General features: G+C 46.8%; 1 protein-coding gene across 1 annotated transcript in view; it reads right to left on the reverse strand.

Annotated features, from left to right (window-relative positions):
- Positions 1-16,702, reverse strand: part of XPR1 (xenotropic and polytropic retrovirus receptor 1) — a 109,502-nt gene extending 92,800 nt beyond the window's left edge. Inside the window, exons 1-2 of the mRNA XM_080407380.1 lie at positions 16,399-16,702; positions 9,319-9,370 (exon numbers count right to left, since the gene is read on the reverse strand). Coding sequence (XP_080263506.1) covers positions 9,319-9,370; positions 16,399-16,467 — 121 coding nt within the window. The 5' untranslated portion in view covers positions 16,468-16,702. The remainder of the gene's footprint in view (positions 1-9,318; positions 9,371-16,398) is intronic.
- Between the last annotated feature and the right edge of the window lie 3,189 nt (positions 16,703-19,891).

A 19,891-nucleotide genomic window follows, 5' to 3' on the forward strand; every position in this document is an offset into this window, starting at 1 on the left:
ATGCTGCCGATGCCCCGGCACACAGCATTAAAAATGCAGAGATATTCACAACAAACTCCTATAAATGACCAATTAGCTACAACAGGCAATTATAAGAACAAAGAATGGGGGTTTAGACCAAGGATGCCCATTTTTCCCTATAGGTGACACATTATGGAACTGACTGCTGGACAGGCTAGGTGGTACAGAACGGCTCCGTCTCGGCAGAAGCGAGGAGCTCAGCAGGGCTGTTCTGGAGAGCTGTGCAGGGACAGGACACTAGCAAAGGCAGTACCAGAATAGCAGCCCTGGCCACATGTCAGAACAAGCCTGCAACTGTGGGACAAGATAGATCCCGAGTTAGCAGCTCACTTGCGCTGATCTCTTCAGCTTCTCTGCACTTTGTCCCACAAATACATTAGGAGCATTTATAAAAGCACGCTAAGCAATTACAGTAAAAATAAAACCCAGATTATAAACACAGTCTGGATGTCAAATTTGCCTCTTTTGGCTATTTAGAGCTCACATTTCAGCATACAAAAAACACACACCCACCCTAAAATGTGTGCCTGGAGCTATAAAGGACATGCAAAATAAATTGCATTTATATTGGAATGTTATGGCATGCAATTCCCCTCTTCCCAATCACACTGCCTGCCTCTCTTGTTAAGTCAAATAGCCTGTCAGCTTCTCATCAGAAAGCAGAAATTGGTTTTCCATCTCCTAGGAGATAAACAAGGCCTCCCCCTCTGCAGAGGGGAAGTTGAGCTGCTGAGTGCATAAGAGCCAGTGCCCACAAACCGGCGGGCAGGGGCTGGGGGAAGGGGGATGTCACCCGCGGGCTCTGCACCATCCCAGTGCCTCTCTGTGCCCACCACAGTGCCAGTCACCTTCCTGGACAGTAACGACTTTAAAAAGTCGATTGGTGTATTTTCATGCAGTTTTCTTTGTGATTTTTAGCTGAACAGACACAACTCTGACTCACAGTGCTGCTGCCTTACAACTAAGGAGCTTTAGGTACCACGCATTAGTAAAATATCCTTTACACTTCTCTTGAAGCTACACCCTTCACAAGGGAACAGAACCGTAGGATCAGACTTTTAGATTTAGGCTGTGCTAATACAGGGGAAAAGGGTTACCACACTTGACAGAAGTAGCATAAATGAATCTAAAAAATATTAACTCAACAGCTGTATCATAAATGGAATACAATATTTTTTTGCTTTAATCTCAAGGTTTTTGAACTGTGGCATTGTAAAATTAAGATGCTGTAATTTTGCAGTTTTATGCTGTAACTAAAAGTTAAAGATTGTGTATTTACAAAAAGCAGAATTACATATTAAAATTAATTCATGATCTATTTTTACTAAGAAGGGGTCAAGCTGCAAGGCTACAGATACACTGTAAAAAAAAAAACAAAACACAAAACCAAAAACACAGTAACAGGTGAAATGCGAAACTAGCCTTCATTTTTACTTCAGTTATCAGGGAAAAAGAAATACGACCAGGAGTGGGTTGACTTTTCACCACATCCTTGCTAATTTTAGAATTACTTAATCAAAGAGACAGACCTCCTCACGTTCAGAGACCGTTACTGTGGTAGCTGCTGCGTGGCCCCACAGCAGATGAAGGTATACACAAGCGACAGGACCGCTCCAGCAGGGAGGTGCCCAGGGACAGCCTTTGCTCTGCCACCACATCACACACCATCAAGACTCCAGGGGGTATGGGCAAGTTGGCCACTTTTCTAAGGTATCTTATAAGCAGCTACGACGTAGAAGAATGAGATTTCCTTCCAGGGATATTCTGCTCGTTCCCTCGCCCACAGCATGCATTTTTAAAGACAGAAAGAAACCAATCAAATTTCATTCATATTGCATTATTCACCAAGTAGCTATAGTCTCATCCAAAATCTTAATTGTCTAATAATTCAAATCACCTATTTCAAATACAGCTCCAAAGGAATGACTAGAAACCCAGAGGCTGCCTCCTACACATGCACTAAATCTTGCTGTTAAGCTGTCTAGCGCAGTCTTTTTTTTGAAACAAAGCAATAAATACTGGCCTCTTGTACATACATGTGTAATGCTGCTTCATTTCTACAGCCAAAATGCTGTTTGATGTTTCACTGCTGTCTCAGGAGTGCTTCGTTGAAGGCATGGCTGTCTGTCAATCTTCTAGTTTTGCAAATCTTTTTCTAGTTTACAACCCTCAAGTTTTGACCACCAACACGAAACCTGGCAGACACCAGTTAAATTAAGAGCACTGTTAATTCCTCTAACCACTAAAAAGGTAACAGACCAGCATTTTAAATTACTGGAAAGCAAACACAGGAAGGAAAAAAAAGAGGAAAAAGAAAGGCACAATTGAGCTTTACCCTACATACATTGTTAAGGGATCATCTACAGCCCTTCTGCAGCTGGACTGATAAGCAGTTTGCAGACTTGCAAAAGAAACCTTCCCCTAGGCCAGCCTTGACTAGCAGGTCCAGCTTTCACCGCTACCTCCTGAGCCACATACAGCTCTTCAATGATGCTGGCTTTAATAGCTCTTAGTACTCAATACCAAAAGATGCTTAAGTAAAGAAAAACAGGGTACGGAACAAAATTACAGGGCTATGAACTGCCCATCCCTAAGCCTTGAGCCTACACTTTTTGGTACACTTAAGACTCAAGTTCTTCACCCAGTGTGAATGCCCCAAAGCTCTCTGAGCGTCTGAGGAAGTAACCCAGGACAGGTCGGAAGGCAGAGGAAAAGGAAAGGCAGCTTGCTCAGCAACAAGGCGAGCTCCTCGGCTCATGCACACAGATGAAGTGGCGTACCAGCCCAGGACTGGTCACAGGGCAGACGGAAAGCATGAAGTCCGCTGTTTCCACCCATCGCAATCACAAGCTTCCTTCAGAAAGAAGCAGCGATCTACACTGCCAACCTACTAAACTACTTCCCACCACAACCTTCTTCGTTACCGGGCACGGTCCCACACCAGCTTCCCAGGGAAGCTCCCGTCTGCACCCGGGGTACTCTCCCACAGGCCTTCTGGAGCAAGCGGTTTCTGGGAACTGAAAGGTGCAAAACCACCAACTTGCAGCCCACAGGAACCAGGAGCTGCACGGAGGGCAGGAGCCCGAGCACACCAGTCCCTAGGGGCAGCAGAAGGGGCTGCTCCCTGCCACCAGGACAGCTCTGGGTGGACGCTGATGCCACAGCTGGAGAACCTGTGGTCTATGCAACAGTAATAAAATCCAAACTTCCATTTGGCCGGTTGTCCGCACTACCAACAAGTTACTCTCAACCATTCCAGCTCCGTGTCTAACCCAACTTTTATTCCACACCCACATTACACTAATTAATGGTTAAGCAGAACTCAGTCACTCAGTACTCAATACCTCTGAGGCAGTCACTATATCAACAGCGTAGGTGGCTGTGCATTACTCTGAATGAACAGAAAGTGGCATGCGTTGGTATGAAGCACGCAGCGCGGTCAGGCTCAGGGCTGACTCGCTGCAAACACTGTGCTGCTTTCAACAGCAAAACAATTTTTACCTGAGAACCATGGTACGCTACATTTTCATACAGGCATCTGTGCTCCAAATACTTTGGTGATCAACCAGCTGTTCTCCCACGCTACTCTGCACCCTACCACAACCATACGCACTGTTTACCTTTCAAATTTTACTGCCCCTAGGGTAAGAGAAATCAGACATCACCTCCTTTCCTAAACGCTGGTAAGCAGCCAAGTTCTCCTCTTGTCCACCGTCTGCATGCTCTGGAAGCCAACATTTTCAACAAACCCAATAACCTATTTTTCTATAGCTAGTCCCATACCTGGCATCGGGTCTCCAGCTGAGAAGAGGACAGTCATGGGATTATTTTTTTGAGTTTACACACTGGTTATAAATACGGAGGCCTCCAGACTGAATTACAATCTGCACAGAATCGAAGACCAGCACCTAGGGTGTAGGACACCAACCTGCGGTCACATGCGTCCTTCAGAAGGACGCCAATCCCTGTGTCCTTTACAGGTATGTAACAACACAGTGAAATAAAGATCAAGCATTAATCTGCTAGTGGCTGCTTCATCATAGGTGATGTGAAGCAATTCTGTTGAAGATTCCCTTAAGCATTCCCATGTAAACAAAACCTCAGTCCCCTACCTAGTATGCTTATGCAATTGGAAATAGATGTTTTATTTTGAAATAGAAAGAAGACATTTGTATATACACAGACAAACCATAAGCCTTTGATCAACCCTACAAAGCACATCTGCATATAGCAAACAAAACCTGTCAGCCTCAATTTCCTCTGGAAAATAAGAATGTGATTTCCCACACACTGCTTATTTACTAAGATTGCTTATCACCCTAAGAATATTGTTTTATTTAGTTAGTAACAGAGATAAATCCCAAATAAAGACTTGTAGCTATCAGTTAACACGGTAAGTGTATTACAAACAAAAGCAAACAAGGGTGTAACTACACAGGACATGCCAGAAGTGCTGGCACTCTCAGGATGTCCCCAACTTGCACCTCTTGCTTTTCTAATCCAGTGCAAGTAAACGGGCCACCATACAGGTTACAAGTACCAGCAGAGGAACTCCACGACCACTAAAGCTTTCCTCCTCCCAACCAAATGTTATTTCAACATCATCTATTAAGTCTGGGTTTGAGTTCTACCTTAAAGCGCCCGTACTCCCCACTGGTATGCTGTTACACCATTCCAGCACCACACAGCCCTTCACCCAGCAGTGATCCTCGTTCGAAAGGTGCCACTGGAATTCAGGACTGGGGTTAAGTGGAATAAGTAATCTCCATAACAAGAGGATACAACAGAACGCTCTTGTACTGATAATATGAAGACAATGTTTGTTTACACAAGTATTAAAGGGAGGTTAAATTTCAATATCTGAAAGACAAATATTCTAGGAAATACTTAGAGTGGACCCTGTCCATTCGAGCAGATAATCAGAATGAATAATTTACAGCCCCACTTTCATCTATGCTCAGCTGAGAAGAGCCGCATCATAAGGAGCTTGGGGAGATACAGACACATCTGCTCACCAAGTGGAATAATCAGGAGGACTCCAAGCAACAGTGGTCCAGTAACCCATTTTACTTAGTTGACAAATGGGACAGGAAGCAGTGGGAGGAAGAAAGAACGCAAAAAAAAAAAAAAAAAAAAATCAGCATGCTCATGGTGAGGTCATTTTTTCATGCTTTTGCAATATTGCACATACTGCCTTGGAGAAAACAAGTGGTACACTAGGGTTTTACCTCTAAATTGTCAGATTCTTCCTAAAGGTAGCTCAGGGTTAAGGAAGAGTGCTTGCTCACACTGACCTGGCATGTTTGCATGCAGCCTTCCTGCCATGCCATGAGGACTCATAAGCTGAGAATAACATCATGGCAGCATCAATTCATCCAGATTGTTCCATCAACCAAGTAAGCAGCACATATAACAAACAGCTAACAAAGCGAACGCGCATGAAAAAATTCTCCAGAAATTCAAGCAAGTCCCATCACACAGCTGGGAATCAAGCATTATTTGATACTTTCTCCAGTGATGTATACAAGATTGAATTAACAAACTGAACACTGATTTTGTACAGATGCTGCTCAGGTAGAAGGATGGTGCAGGTTTCACCAGGGGAAAGCCTTGTAAAGAGATGATGAGCATCTGGAGGACTAACACTGGCATATAGAAAACATGTTACAAAGTAGAGATGGGGGGGAAAAATGTGCCTTTGAACAGATTAAAGAAATCTCTGTGTACAGCTAACAAATGCCAAAAAAGACATGCATACAGTCTGTTACAACTCTCGTGAAACACAGGGAGCCACAGCACCTTGCAGTAGCGTTAGGGGACAGCTATAAACAATCTCCTCCTATCCTACAGCCTTGACAGGTTTTGCTTATTCACAGCTAAAGGGGGTTTTGCTAGCATCGCAGTCTGTGTTTATTACCTGAAAAAAGGAAAAAGCAGGTAGGCATAGGTATGATTCAATGTAGCACAAGAAGGGTCACCAGGTAACTAGATAAGGAGCAGAGTAAAAGTTGCACAATTTAGAGCCAAGATTCTCCTCCTGGCAACGCTAAAGTAGCACTAGGACCATCAGCTGCAGAGCTCAAGAGTCATTCCGAAGTTACTTTTGTTTACCCACGTCCCAACCACAAACAGGAGATTCCTAAATACAAACCCACTGAAATCTATTAATGATGGATGGTTCACCTATTACCTGCCTTGCCTATTACTTACAACATGCCTTGGCTGGGTAGCCCCCCCTTTTTTTCGCTTGTTTTAAAGGGTTTCCAAAATGCTTCCAGCATGCTACTAAGCAATACAAAGCATTTCTGTACATACACAAATTTACCAGCTGACATAGTAAGCAGCCTGCAGCAGAAATCTAAGAAACTTATTCACAAGTCCTGAATTAAACATCCAGCTGAGAGGAATAAGAACTAGGAACAGCCTCAGCTTTGGTATACAAAACTCTCTCTTCTTCAGTGTCCAATGTATTCACTGAAGATTAACTTTACAGTACATGCAAGGTAAGTCAAAACCAACTGTGCAAGTCTACAGTGTGTCTGTGATCAACTAGGTCAATTAGAAAATGGATTTTAGTTAGACCAATCTAAAATGAGATTGCATTAGGCTCACACAGGGAAGCTGGGTTTCAGTACCATGCTCCTGCAGTTTCTGTGCTAAACTCAAAATAACACTGAAGTATTCATTGCAAAATCCATATTAAACTGAAAACATGCAAATCAACAGCCAGCCCCTGACAGCAGCTGCTACATTCTCCCACCAAAGTCCATGGAACTTGCTCCATCTCCTCTGAGAGGGACTAGAGCAGCGTTTTGGGTGCAGTTTGTATGCAGTCACGTACTAACCCTGGCCTAAGGCTTCTATGAACAAAGGCAGAAGGGCTTAAAGGAGAAGGAAGTGAGAAACAGGGATGGAGAGATACCCGGTCTTGCCCCATTCCCAGTACAAGCCTCTCCTAAAGCCACAGCTCGTGGAAAAGACATCTGCCTTCCCTCCATCACCTCTGTGCTCCCACGGGCAATGGCAGAAGAATCCGCTGGCTTGGACCTGCCTGCTCAGACAGCCCAGTCACTCCAGCGCAGGCAGCCTGGCCCCATCCCGAGCAACACCCAGCTTGCAGAGAGGAACCCAGACACTTAAAGAACAAAACAGATTCTAAGCAGAGAGAAAAAAAAGGAGGGAAAGAACAAACTTTTAAAAATCCAACTGCCACGCATATACTCACATTCCCTTAACGAACAAAAGGTGAAGGAGTTAGTACAGATGCTCTCTACTTAAAGGCAGGTCAGGCAAGACAGAGGTAAATGTGAGTGGCTCAACACAGTTTGGATTACTGTGCTCTCTACAGTACAGAGGAAGCGACCCGATCCCCCCAAAAATGAACAGAATGCTGTTCTACTTCTGAAAAGTGTCTCAAGTCATTACTTTCCTTTTGTTGAGGTTTTGAAAGCGTTGAAGGCAGAAGCACGTCAAAATTCTTTTAACATTTAAAAGAGCATAAATACAATATTATGCCATTTTATTCTTCACCTCCTGCTTTGCCAAATATGTTTATACACAAACATCACAGCACATTACAGAACATCAGTATACCACAAGCATTATAAAAAAAGAAACCAAAATGCTGAATTATAACACTTCCAGAGTTTTACGGCTAGCAGCTCAAAGCCCACCCTGAAATTCTCAGTGTTACCAGCAAAACCCAGTGAGTCACATCCAAACACGATCAAAAAGACTACAAAATTTTATTAGCACAGACACCATTTGTTCCCACTGTCAATAATAAACTAACAGATACAAGAAAGAAAAGGAATCTTGTAAATGCTCTAGTCTTCCATAAAACTAATGCTGGATTGTCAATAAAATTAGAAAGTTGTCTTTAAAAGTTAATAAAGACAATCACTTTGGTCTACACAAAACACTTTAGCTCCTCTAAGCCAGAAAACTGGTCTAATGCTGTTGGGGAGAAAAGGTTTGTGGGTGGGTTTTAAGCAATTTTGGCACTCAAAAAAATAAAGCAAGATTTCCCTCTTTTGCCAGCCTATTGCTGGCAAGTTTTCCAAAGATAACCCATATATTTTAGATGATGCTAGGACCATAACCTTTAGCAATCCAGTTCTAGGACCTGCACTTTAGAGAAAAGGGCGACTGATTTAACAAAATTAAGAGGCTGAGCCAAGTGAGCAACTGTCAGGTTAAACCTAAAGATTATACTTGTCTGAGCATTGCTTCAAGGAAGTTTTCAGCCTGGACTGCACCTCTGAAGGGTATGAGGAAAGATTGCCCTGTCACACACACACACTTTGGCTATTAACTATTTGTTTTTAAATTCTGACCCAAGAACAGGTAGAGTTATATGAAAAAAAATCAAAACCCCACATTATTTTAACTATGTCATATCTCATTTCCCAATTCTAATCAACACAAAGTAGTTAGTAAACTAACATTAATAGTGACTAGCACTACTTATGTTAGCCAACTGACTACACTAGAAGCAGCCGTTGTTTTTCTGCTCTATAAATATGCAAGAAGCCCAGAACTGCATTCGAAGAGGTTAGTGAAATTAACATTACACTGCAGTCAAGGTGAAAATAATAAAGGTAAGGAGGTTTAAAAACCACTTTGAAATCCACACAAAGGGCAAGAAGTAGGGAGTGAAGCAACATAAAGGCAAAAACTAGTCAGTACTACAAAGAAAATGAAAGGAAGAAGAAAGATAAAGAAAGGGCTCTATTGACAAATTTTGCACATATCACTTAATTAAACAAACCATTCAAAATGCAGTGAGCTCAAACCCAAATGCTGCACTGAAATATCAGTGGTAATAAATGCATGCAAACAAGAAAATATACTCATGTCCACATACGAGAGGTAGCAAAGCATTCAGGGAGGACGCAGAATGAAAGGACGAGACTCTTCCAGTTCAAATCACCGGTAACAAACCAGTAACCAGTATCTCTCTAGCACAATTATCTTCCGAAGTGGCTAGCTGTCACAGGAAAACAAAGGTCTATTCTCAAGCGATGAAGAAAGTACTTCCACCAGTGAATGCCCTTATAAGCAAGAAGAATCCAGCTGTTACAGTCCCAAACTATACAAAGACATTTATTGTCCTAATGACAGAGGACAAAGAGTTCTAACATCAAAATTAGCATGCAGGCTGTGAAAGGCCAAGCATTTGCCCATCAGTATACTGAGTTTACCAATTTAGGAGGACTGAGGACAGAAAAGTAGCAGAACTACATGTCCAGCGCTCAATGCCAAGAAAAACATGATTCTCTATCACAATTTGCTTACCTTCTATAGAAGGGGCCTGGTCCACAGCTGCATATAGCATCTCTTTCAAAGCCTGCAAAGGAGAGGAAGACAACAAGGAATACAGTTAGTACTAAAAAAACAGAAAATACATTATTTTGCTATGCCCGTTTGAAGACCAAAGCAATTAAAGCTTTTTTATCCTCTAGAGTGACACAGAAAGCTATGATATGTGATGTCAACACTATGACACATATTTCTGTTAACAAAAGAAATACAAGTTCATGTTTACTGACTGCTTTGTCCAAAGCCTGTTGCCTTACCAATCTATAAAATTTATTCCAACTGAATCTTTCAATATCTTCCTTTGGAAAAATATTTCCTAGTTGGTAGGATGTCAAAAGTTTTTCGTATAAAAAAAAATAAAGGCAAAACAAAAAATGTTGCGTGGCACAAAGAAGATTGTCAAGGCAAATGGAGGAAAAGCAGCCTCGGGGATTTCTTATCACTGTTATATAGGAGTACAGAAAAACACATACATTCTAAAAGCTGAAGACAACATGACAAAGGAGATTAGGGAACCAGGGCTGACAGCCTTCTCTTGAGGTGGAAGCTGAAGGACAACATTAACACCAGCCAGAATTATTCACCAGGTGTTCAGGTCCAGACCACAGAACAAGCCACTTGCCCACGCTCAGGTTGCCAGTGCAAGAGATGAGCAGTGCAGGCAGCAGGAGCAGGAGGCAAGGCAGGCCCTGCAGCTAAGTACTGAGCACCCCGGCAGTAACCCCTTCCTTTATCAGAGCCAGGAGGCAGGCACCACATCAGAAACCTCATCACTTGCAATTCCTTTTCGGAAGACCTCTTTCCAGACAGTTACGAAGATGCTGGTATCGTTCCAGTCATAAAGACTCGCCCTCTCTCACATCGCAAGTGCAAGCAAGAATCAAACAAACTGAATTCAGATCAACAGTTGAAGGAATAACCTGGACCATAATTTTGGAACTAGAAGCCACTAGGAAGGGCCCATTCCTACTGCAAAGTGAGTTGTTTACACACACACACACACACACTACTTGATAAAGATAGGCATCTTAATGCTCATACTGAACGTGAGTGTGCTTCACGTGCAGCTGCTGTGAAAACTAGATTTTATTCCCTTCACTTTTAAGCCCACAGAAATCTAACACACTAAAGTCATACAGGTCTTTCTAGTTCCTGGCTCTTCTGCCCTGCCTGTTGCCCAACACATCCTGTAGGTCTATAGCCCCACACCTCTGCATTTACCATCTTGTGTGTCCTCCTCCCCCAGGTCAAAACATCACAGCCTAATTAACAAATAAATACCCTGATACCCTCAAGGCGAAAACCACGAGCTCAGCAGCTGGAAACTCAGCACTGTTGTAACATAGTGGTTATGATCCTGTTAAGCAAATACAAGGTCTAAAGGACATGTCTGTTTATCACAAGATATCCTAGGTGGCAGGCTACACCAGCAGCTCCGACCCGACTCCTGAGCCCACGGAGGTCTCAGCAAAGGTCACTTGCATAATTGTTTTCCCAACAGAGCCACTGCTGAACGATCCCGACTCTCGACTCTCATTCCAGTGGCACTGTTCTCCTCTACCCTCAGTGGTTTTTTAAAATTCTTCCCCAACACTGGCCACTTCAGTCCTTTTGCTCCATGACTCACTGGGTCAGCAGCACATGATCTGTCTCCGTACATCAAGTGCTCGAAAAGCTTTCCACCTTCTTCAACCCACTCATCATCCTTCCCTACCTGTAACTTTTTCCATGAACCACAACCACATGGCACAGGATGAACGAGCGTGAAGAGACAGCAAACTGAAGGTCACTGTATTAAGAACTCCATCCCTTAAACCCACCCAGAGGTAAACTCCCAGCGTACTTCCCACCTCTGGTTTTACCAGTCATTAAAAAAAAAAAAAAAAAAAAGTAATTAAAAAGGACAACACTGTTGATGGCCCTGCACCGAACAATCTTGAAAGCTGAAGGTGTCAGTCATCCCGCAGACCTCTCCCCATGCAGACTGACATATCACAATCTGGCAGCTGCAGGGCAGCAAATTTTGTTACTGCTTACCTGACCTATATACATAACACAATAACCTGAAAGTGAAAGGCTCAGTGCTCCTGGATTACAGAATTTTAGAAACAATTGTTTCCAAGTTATTCATCACACTGTCAACTTCAAACATTTAAGAATTACACTTTCTACCCTCAAACTAGACAAAAAGGGTTATTTCTTTGCTTTAAACTGCACTGGTGATACACTTCGCGCCAGCAGCAAACTTGTATAAATGTTTATATTAATAGATATAATAACGAACAAAAAAAGGCAGAAAGGAAACTGACTTAAACGCGACTGTCAAACCTTAACAGAGAAAAAATTCAAGGACAAAAAAACCCTCAAACCGCTTGAACAAAACCATTGTTTTAAAGGAGCAGCTTTCAAACTGCTTACGCTCTTCCAAGCCCGTCCGCTAACACCCAGAAGGACAAACAGTGAAATAACACAACAGATTTGTGTCAGGAGGTGGCAAGCCTGGGTGCGAACTGCCGATCATGAAGCGGGGTTTGATGAGCAGAGTTGGCCACCTCCCAAAAACGGAAAGCCTGTTTCTGGAAGGGAGGCTCTGAAGGCAAGCAGGCTACCTTAGCTATCAGTTTCATTTTCTCCACCTACTTCCTGCTGGAGGTTGTGCCTCGGAGAAATTATTTTAATACTTAGCAACCTGTTTCTCTTCTCTCCGGAGGCAGAAGTGCTTCAAACCTGGAGGCTTCTTAAAAGGGAAGTCACCCGCTCATACCTTTTGCCCATCTCTCTCATGAACTTTGCACCTATAACTGTTCTAATTCTCCTTCTCCCTCACATGCTGCAATTTCAAAGGTATTAAGCACTTTTTCTTAAAAAAAAATACCACCAGAATTCTGCATCCAGATAAACAAATGCAGGCCACATTAACTGAAACAAAACTGCCATCTGGCAATTGCAAAACTTCACTGGAGCAACACTCTCCTCTTTCTCCTAAAAGCACTCCAGAGACGGACACAAGAGCGAAGGAAATCTGCAGCATGGTTTGTGGATAAACAGTGGGCTAGCGACCCAACAATTTCACCATGTATTAAGTGAATTAAACTGAATGAAGCACACTATTAGCAAAAAAGCATCAGCTGAAATTCATCTAAGAGTTATTTGAATTTGTTTAGTACTGACCACATGAAAAAGAGAATTCTGTTGTCTGACACAAAAAGATGGGATTTTGTTGGGTTTTGCGTTTTATCTTTATGCCAAAGGAACTGAAGAGTAAACAAACAGTCCAAAACTTAAGGTTTTAAGACAAGAAGTGCAGGAAAGCAGCACATGCTGCAGCAGTAATTTAACAGGCTCAGAAAAGGGCTACTCAACTTAACTGAAGATACCTGCCAGATCCCCTGAAACACGGTGAGCAAACCTTTTCATTGCTGCTGCCAGGGTCGGGGCACATCCCTGGGTCACTGCCCAGCAAGAGCCCGCTTGCCGCGCACTGCAGATGCTGCAGCTGCAGGATCTCAGTGCCCAGGTACGTGCGCACACCCCTAAACCCGCTGCTCCCCTCCGCTGCCATCTTCGCACAGAGAAGGCAGCAGGTACAGATACTTGAAGCATTACTTTTAACAAAACAGGAAGATTTTGGATGACAGCCATTGAAATCAGGACCAAAGTTGTTCAAAACTTTGGCATATTTAGCATTTAACACAATTAACAAGCATTTCCACAAAGGAAGCATTTGTCAATACAATGTTTTAAACCAAATCACATCCAGGGAGTAGCCTGATAATGACACTCAGTACTTCAACAATAAAAATGCCCCTTTACATTGGGATTCCATATTGTGTTATTGCCACTGGTCCCCACATAAAGACCTGCTGATCACCTGGCACTGACTTTGGTTTCACGAACCATCAGCTGGGAATGGAGCTTGTGTAGTAAATGCGATGTAAAATTTGCATGCTTTCATGCAGTCTTGAGAATGGAAAGTCAAATCAAGCCAATCAAGGTTTGTGTAAAGTTCCGTGTTAACGCCAACTCGTGGCAAAGGTTTTTGTGAAAAGCTGAATGAAACAGAACAGCACATGTCATCATTTTTCCTCTTTTCTACAAGCCAAGTGCTCTTTCTCAAAAAGCAGACGCACAGTAATGGCCACTGCAGAGCCTCTGCTGAAAGAAAATAAGAACCTAAGCCACAGCTATCAAAGTATATCTTCTTTTTGTCTGTTTTAAGGAAAAATAACGGGTTTTTCTCTCTCTAAAGCTCTTCCACCGACTGATTATCTGCCCTAAGCCCAGGGAACTTTCATACTTCCTAAAAGTATTACAACACTTAAACAGATTATTGTTGGATGGAAAGATCACATTAATGGTAAAAACTTTGAGGACCATAAACTGTTAAAAGACCACCTGAAAGTGAAACTACATTTTTAGATATTTCAAAACACAACAGTCTCATTCTTTCTCCCGACATTATCAGCAACAGACTACACCCTCCTCCCAGTTTGACTGGCGGTTGATGCAAGGCAATAATGGGATCATCAAACCAGAGACACATCACCTGGTGAGGATCTCACAAGTTACCTGGGTCTTACCACACTTTGGGGCCATCCAACTGCATGAGTCACCTGCACACCAACGGAACTAACTACAAATATCAGAGTAGAAAAATAAGATGACTACATGTAAGCTTTATGGTACAGAACGACTTAAAGCAATTTCTATACTGTCTTCTAGTCCTTTCACCAGCATCTCGAACTTGACACGGGAAGGCCCTGGAAACAGGAATAATCTTTTCAGAGTTAAAACCCTACACAATAAGACCTCTCACTCACTTGATTACTGTTTTAATTAAGAAGGAAAAGATAGGAACTGTCAGGTGAAGAAACATTCTAATGCTATTACATATACAAATAATTCTTAAAAATTTTACTATGATGCATGCTGTAAGCGCTCCTGCACACAAGTAACACAAGCAATGTTTGGCCTTAGGTCTGCTAATCAACAACTCAGATTATTTTCTTTTTTCTTGACAAAGGGGAGCTGTATGCTCTTTGCCACAAGTACAGCCAACAAGTAAGCCGAGGTAGCACCGACCTTCTATGCACCACACCCACACGACCACCAGTTATTGAATAATAAATGCCAGGCTCTTCCACTACTGTAATATGCATGAGCGGGAGGCTGACTCACATTCAGCCAGCTGCAACAAGGGAAACAAAGAGTTTTGAAAGTTATTACTAAAAAGGAGGGTGGGGGGTTGACTTCAATTCACTCTACGTTAAGCTATCTAGCCAAGGAGAAGATTACTTGAAGTCTAGAAGGAGTAACAACTCGAAGGAAGTTTTTACTGGATGCCACCTTTATTTTAAATTGGGATGGGGGAAGGGAGAATGACATAATAATACTGCCCTAGTTAAAACACCTGAAAATTAACCTCCTATAATGAAAACAGTGGCCGATAAGCAGCAAGAGTTCTTCACACATTAATCAAGGTGTCATAGTTCACTGGGTCTCTCCTTTACTCTCCCCACCGCAGCTCTATCTGGTCAGCCGGCAGCCAAATCTTCTGCCCTTCTACTTCCTCCCTGACTAACCTCTTTGACCCACCTCCAAACCTTCTCTTAGCAAGACACACAAGTTTTCCGTTTCCAGGAACGGATAACAACCCTCGCACGGACAGCCCACCAGAGACACGATGCACAACTAAGCCGGTACTTTATTTTATCAAGAAAATGGTTTTCCTCCTTCTCAAAGACCAATGCGTTCTTTGGTCACCTAGCTCTCCACCTAATTCAAGCAGATCACAGTTTTGTTCTAAAGTCAAATCTGACCACAGATTTTATTTAAACATGCCTTCCTCTGCAGTCAGGTAAAGGAAAGCAAAGGAACAGTCAAAAGGGCAAATATAAACTTTTCAAGTGCAACGTTATAACAAAGCAAGCTAAGGTAAACGTGATCTTCCTTGCAGATGCAGACAGATTAATAGGGATACTAGAAAGAAATGGCTTTTATAGTCCTACAGAGAAAACACAGGCCTTTGAATGGTAACAAATGTTGGACGGTTTTGACTGATTCCATCAGTCAGGAAGTTTGCTGATGGTGGCTCTCCCATAATCAGCTTTCCGTTGCCTAGTTTAATTATTACTTGTGGAAAAAGACCAACCCCAGCAGCACCAGCCACTTCTGCTAATGCTGAAATAGGAAACGGTTCCACTACAAAAAATCCACCTTCAGCTTCACCTAGTTAAAGGCAGGTCAAGCACCAGCACGACGAACCTGCAGCCAAGCCATCGGCGCGACCTTTAGCAAAGCGGCATGCTAAAACCCCAAAAGCTGTGTTCTGCAAATAATTCACAAATAATGCAGTGGGACTTTGTGTAACCGGCGCTGACAAGATGTCCCGATGCCAGCGGTTTGCCTGAAACCGAGTGTGAAGCCGAGAGACGCAGAGCCTCGCTGGCCTTATAAAAACATTTTAAAAATTAAAAAAAAAAAAAAAAACAAAAAAACAAAACCAACAAAAAAGGCGCCGGTGCCAGGTTTGCCGCCGCGTTTGGAGCCGCCCAGGGAGCCAGCGAGGACCGCGGCCCCCGCAGGGCGAAGCCGGCGGGCGGGGGAGGCTCGGCCCGGCGGGCGGGGGGTGCTGCCGGGCTCCTCGCCGGAGCTGAGCCGCCCGCCCCGGCCGCCCCCCGCCCGCCCGGAGAACTGGCGGTGGTGCTGAACGGCCGCCGTGCAGCCGGGCTCGGCCGGGGACGCCCGGGAGCCGGGCGCTGCGCGGCCCCGCCGGCCGCACGGCCTCCGCCCGCACCGGAGGCTGACGGGCAACGACCGGCGGCGCGGCGCTCGTCCCCCGCGGAGCGGGTCGCGGAGGGCCGGTAGCCGCGGGGGAGCACGCTGCTGGCGCCCGCCGCCAGCCATCGGGCAGGACAGCCGCCCGCGGCGCCGCGGCGCGGGTGCGCACTGGAGGGCCCCCCCGGGCACCGGCCGCCCGCCCCGGGGGCGCAGCGGGGCCGGTCCCGCACACCCCGGCCCGGCGGCGAGCGGTGCCCGCGGGCGGCGCGGCCCTACCTCATACTGGATGTACTGCTTCCGCCACTCGGGCGTGATGTGCGCCGCGAGGTGCTCGGCGAACTTCATCCTGCCGCCGCCGGGCCGGGGCCGCGCTCGCTCTGCGCCCGCCGAGCCGCCTCAGCGGCGCCTGGCTGCCGCAGGGCCGCCGCCGGTAGTGGGGGGCGGGGGGGGGCCGCCGCCGCACATGGGCCCCCGCCCGCCCGCCCCGCCACTCCTCAGCCCGCCTCGGGCCTCCTTCAGCGCCGCCCCGCCGCCACCGCCGCCGCCTCCTCCGCCATCGCCGCCATCTTCCCCGTCCCGCCGCCCCGCCGCCGCCTCCCAACCGTCAGCCGGCCCCGCAGCCAACCGGCCGCCGGCAAGGCGGCATCGCCACGGCAACCGCCGCCGCCGCCCACCGCCGCGCGGGGCGGGCGGGGCCCGGCGGGGGGGGCGGGGCCCGGCGGGGGGCGGGGCGCGGGGCGGGCGGCTCCGCCCCCTGTGGCCGGCCCGGGCGGGGGGCAGCGGCGGGGGGGCGGCCCCGGCGCGTTGTGCCCGACCTGCCCGGCCGCGAGGCCGGTTCGGGGCCTCCCGGGGCGCCCCCGGCCCTCGGGATGACTGGCCCGGGCCCCCCAGGGGCCATGGCAGCGCTGTGGCAGCCCCAGCTGCGCCCTGGGGTCCCCGGGGCTGGCTGGGGCTGGGCGGGAGCAGGGTGCGATGGGGGTGGGAACGGGAAGGACAACGGTATGGGAATCGGATGGCAACAGAAATGGAATGGGAACAGGAATGGGATGGGGATGAGGTGGGGATGGAATGGGAACGGGAATGGAATGGGGAACGGGGATGAGGATGGGGATGGGGATTGGGATGGGAACAGGAGTGGGGATGGGATGGGGATGGGGATGAGATCACAGTGGGATGGGAACGGGTATAGGATGAGGATGAGGATGGGGATTGGGATGGGAACAGGGATGGGGATGGGATGGGGATGGGGATAGGATCACGGTGGGATGGGAACGGAAATAGGAAGGGAATGGGGATAGGATGGGGATTGCAATGGGATGGTGTAGGAACACAAATGGGATGGGGATGGGGATTGGGATGGGAACAGGAGTGGGGGTGGGATGGGGATGGGGATGAGATCACGGTGGGATGGGAACGGGAATAGGATGGGAATGGGGATAGGATGGGAATTACAATGAGATGGTGTAGAAACAGAAATGAGATGGAGATGGGATGGGGATGGGGATAGGAAGGGAAGGGAATGGGATGGGGATGGGAACAAGAATGGGATGGGGATGGGAACGGGATGGGAACAGGAATGGGATGGGGATAGAAAGGGAAGGGAATGGGATGGGGATAGAAAGGGAAGAGAATGGGATGGGCATGGCAATACAGCTGGGATGGGAAGGAGATGGGATGGGATGGGATGGGATGGGATGGGATGGGATGGGATGGGATGGGATGGGATGGGATGGGGAGAAGCGCAGCAGGGGGAGTGGTGTGCATGGGATTGAGAGGTGAGGGGATGGGGAGGTATCAGCCCGGGGGAGGGAGAGTGGTCAGGGGTGTCAATGGAGGGGAAGAGTAGGAGAAATCACAAGAAAGTTGAGTAAGAACTTAGGGAGGAGGGAAACTGGCTGCCAGGCCACAGAAACCTGGGGGAAAGGGAACGAAAGAGAAGACAGTGCAAAGGAAAATGAGGAGGGGAAGAGAAAGGGGGGAAAAAAAAGGTAAATTCTCCAAAAGCTGCATGATCACAAAAGCCTTTGCCCTTGCACTGCGTGCCATGCTCACCGGCTGGCTGCCGCGCGCCCCATGGCTGGGCGAGGGGGAGCAGGGAAGCCCCGGGCAGCACCCAGAGCTGCCCGCCCATGCGGGGCACGTGCCCCCAGGTGCAGGGCCCTGTACCCATCACGCTTCTGTGGGAGAGACCAAAGTGGAGCCATTGGGAGCGGGGACTTTGCAGCCCTCCGTTACCCCCAGGCATCCCAGTGGCCCTAATCTTGCCCCTCCCCAATTCCCATATTCTGGGAATTTGCTGCGGTTGCGATTCATTTGGGTTTTCCCTGAAGCCTCCCAACCTCTGGCATGACCTCAGATGATAGTTTTCCCCATTTTCCCGTAGCTGCACCAGGGCCGACCCTATCCCAGATGCCAGCCCCTGGGCACGGTGACGTTCCTCCCCGCCACCACAGGCAGCTGCCCAGAGCATCGCTTCTGCTGCCGTGGGCAGGAGCAGGGCTCCTTTGCTTCACTGATTTATGGGGGTCCTGTCACAGGCCCGAGGACCTCTGATTTGTGAAGGCTCTTTCCCGTGCTGAGATTTACCCGGCAGTGACAGCGGCACACGCAGCAGCGATGCTCACCGATGCTATCTCTTAATTGTGTTTGCAGAAAACTAGTAAATGAATAGAGCTTTAGTGCCCTTCGTCTGAAACTTCACACTCAGCAACCTGCCCGTTGCTGACCTCAGCGTGAGCCAACCGCTATGTCACAGCTTGACTTACGTTTAGCAGGTCACCAGCTTTTTAATGCGTTATCTTTGCAGGCTTGCACCAGATAAAATCGCTCCAGCTCTCAGCCTGCTCCCACCACCATCAGTGGCACTGCCTTCAGCAGGAGCAGGCGGGAGGGGGGGCTTTGCAGCTTCGACCTTTTGAATGCTGTCAGGCTTCCAGAGATAACGTGCAGCATGGAGGAGGAGAACAGATTAAGAAATAAATATTATTTTTATTACTTGCTGGGTGCATTGCATGAAATAGGTACTGTGATGCGTAATAAGTGAATATCTTCTGATACAACAGCTTCAAAAATCAGCGATGAAAATAAGTAGTGAAGCCCCCTTCCACTTGTGCCTCAGAGAGGTTTTTTCCCCGACATAAGTGCTATTTATTTAATTAATACCAGTAGATGCTATTTATTTATTTAATACTAATAAATACCACTTATTGAATTAATACCAATAATTACCAATTAATGCTGTTTATTGGTATTAAAGACAGAAGACAGCAGGGGAGGCAGGGCAAAGGCTGGACTCTTAACTCACCGTTGCATTGTTCTCTAGCAACAGCTCCTTTTAAATATCTGATTGGCAAAACGCTGCCTCCCGTTATCAGACGCACCCTGGGACCACGCTTAGCATCATGTTTCGCTGCTCTGCTGGAACCTGGGGCTTTCCAACTCCTTGAAACGTTTCAAAACTCAGCTCTGCATATCCAGGGGCTGGGGGAGGGAGGTGGGAAGGAGGAGAGGGCAGGAGAAGACTGAAGTGAAGGAGAAAGGGCCACCACCACCTGCCTCCACCACCCTCTGCCCATGGCTGGCCTGGTGGGCAGGCAGGGGGAATGCAGGCATCTCATCCCAGCCAAGAAGGGATGCCGATCCCAACCGATCCCCATCTGAGGTCCGGATCCTGGTCCCTGTGCCTCAGGTCTGGATTGCGGTCCCCATACCTCCCTTGCATCAGGCTGCTATGTTCTCCTCATCTCTCACTCTTTTCCAGGAAAGAGTT

The sequence above is a fragment of the Falco punctatus genome, assembly GCF_963210335.1.
Source record: "Falco punctatus genome assembly, chromosome: 11".
NCBI classification, from domain to species: Eukaryota; Metazoa; Chordata; class Aves; order Falconiformes; family Falconidae; genus Falco; species Falco punctatus.